This window comes from Trachymyrmex septentrionalis, unplaced genomic scaffold (assembly GCF_001594115.1).
Source record: "Trachymyrmex septentrionalis isolate Tsep2-gDNA-1 unplaced genomic scaffold, Tsep1.0 scaffold202, whole genome shotgun sequence".
NCBI classification, from domain to species: Eukaryota; Metazoa; Arthropoda; class Insecta; order Hymenoptera; family Formicidae; genus Trachymyrmex; species Trachymyrmex septentrionalis.
This window is the reverse complement of record NW_017305203.1, coordinates 138,044-139,237: the sequence shown is the minus strand read 5'-3', so window position 1 is coordinate 139,237 and position 1,194 is coordinate 138,044. Positions and strand designations below refer to the sequence as shown.

Below are 1,194 nucleotides of genomic sequence, written 5' to 3'. Positions count from 1 at the left end.
CACGCACGCACGCACGCACACGTACACGCACACACATATAAATATATAAGATTTTTTATTTTAGTTTAATGTTTTACTTAAAATAATTTATTTAATATATTTATTTAATATAATATATTCTATTAATATAATTATCATATAAATGTAGAATATAATATACACAATAACTTATGAAAGTAAACAAAAGTTTTAAATATTATAAAAATTTATTTAACATTATATGTACATGTACAAACAAAAAATGTATATTATTTTAAAAGAATTTTATCTTTTAACATAGACTTACTCAATTAATAATTTCATCCAAAAGTTACAAGAAAATGAATTTTCTTAATAATTACTTAATTCATATTCTTTACAGCTTCTTATATTCATGTATGTGGTCGCAGAGATCCGAATCTCGATAAATGCATCGTAGACAGCATTGATAATTTAAAGGATCCCATCTGCAAAGGAATACCGGAATTGAATAGTCCACCACTTGTACCATTCTTTATGAAACATATAACTATTTCTGACACCGATAATGCCAAATTATATCTTAAAGATGCAGAAATAACGGGGCTTTGCGATTTTACTATAAATTCTTTCCATATAGATATCGATACACTCCATTTCAATATGGATTTATTATTCAAACACGTTTTTTTAAACGGTACCTATGATTTTGATATAAAAGTATTGGTGCCTTTTGTTCACAAAGGACCGGTTTATCTTACTGCAGGTATGTATTTCTTTAATGTACTACAATAAAATAAAAAATTACAAAAATCTACTTTATAATAAACGTAAAAATTTAATATGCAATTCTGTTTATTAATATTATTAAATTATGTTGTTTCCAATTAAATACAAATTCGGAGCTATTCGAGCTTGACTAGCTAGTTTACGCCAATTCGTATATTATACAATTCTTTTGACGAATTGGCTAAGCTAACTAGGCTCGAATAGCTCCGAATTTGTATTTAATTTGAATTATATTCAATTGATCGTGATTTTATTGTGATAGTAAAGTGATTTAGTAAAGTTAGCGTTTTCAAGACCGAAAAATTCGGCGCGCGTTTCTGGAGACTACATACGTAGTATATAAATCCACACAAGAATACAAACATTTAAGATCCAACTAGACCATTTAAGACTTTGATTTCTATAGTTTGTGTTATCACATATACGGTCCTATAATATAATATATTA

At 26.5% G+C, this 1,194-nt stretch overlaps 1 protein-coding gene across 1 annotated transcript in view; it reads left to right on the top strand.

Moving 5' to 3' along the window:
• The window catches only part of LOC108747920, a 6,809-nt gene that overhangs the window by 4,943 nt on the left and 672 nt on the right, over positions 1–1,194 (top strand). The window contains exon 2 of the mRNA XM_018485827.1: positions 362–724. Coding sequence (XP_018341329.1) covers positions 362–724 — 363 coding nt within the window. The remainder of the gene's footprint in view (positions 1–361; positions 725–1,194) is intronic.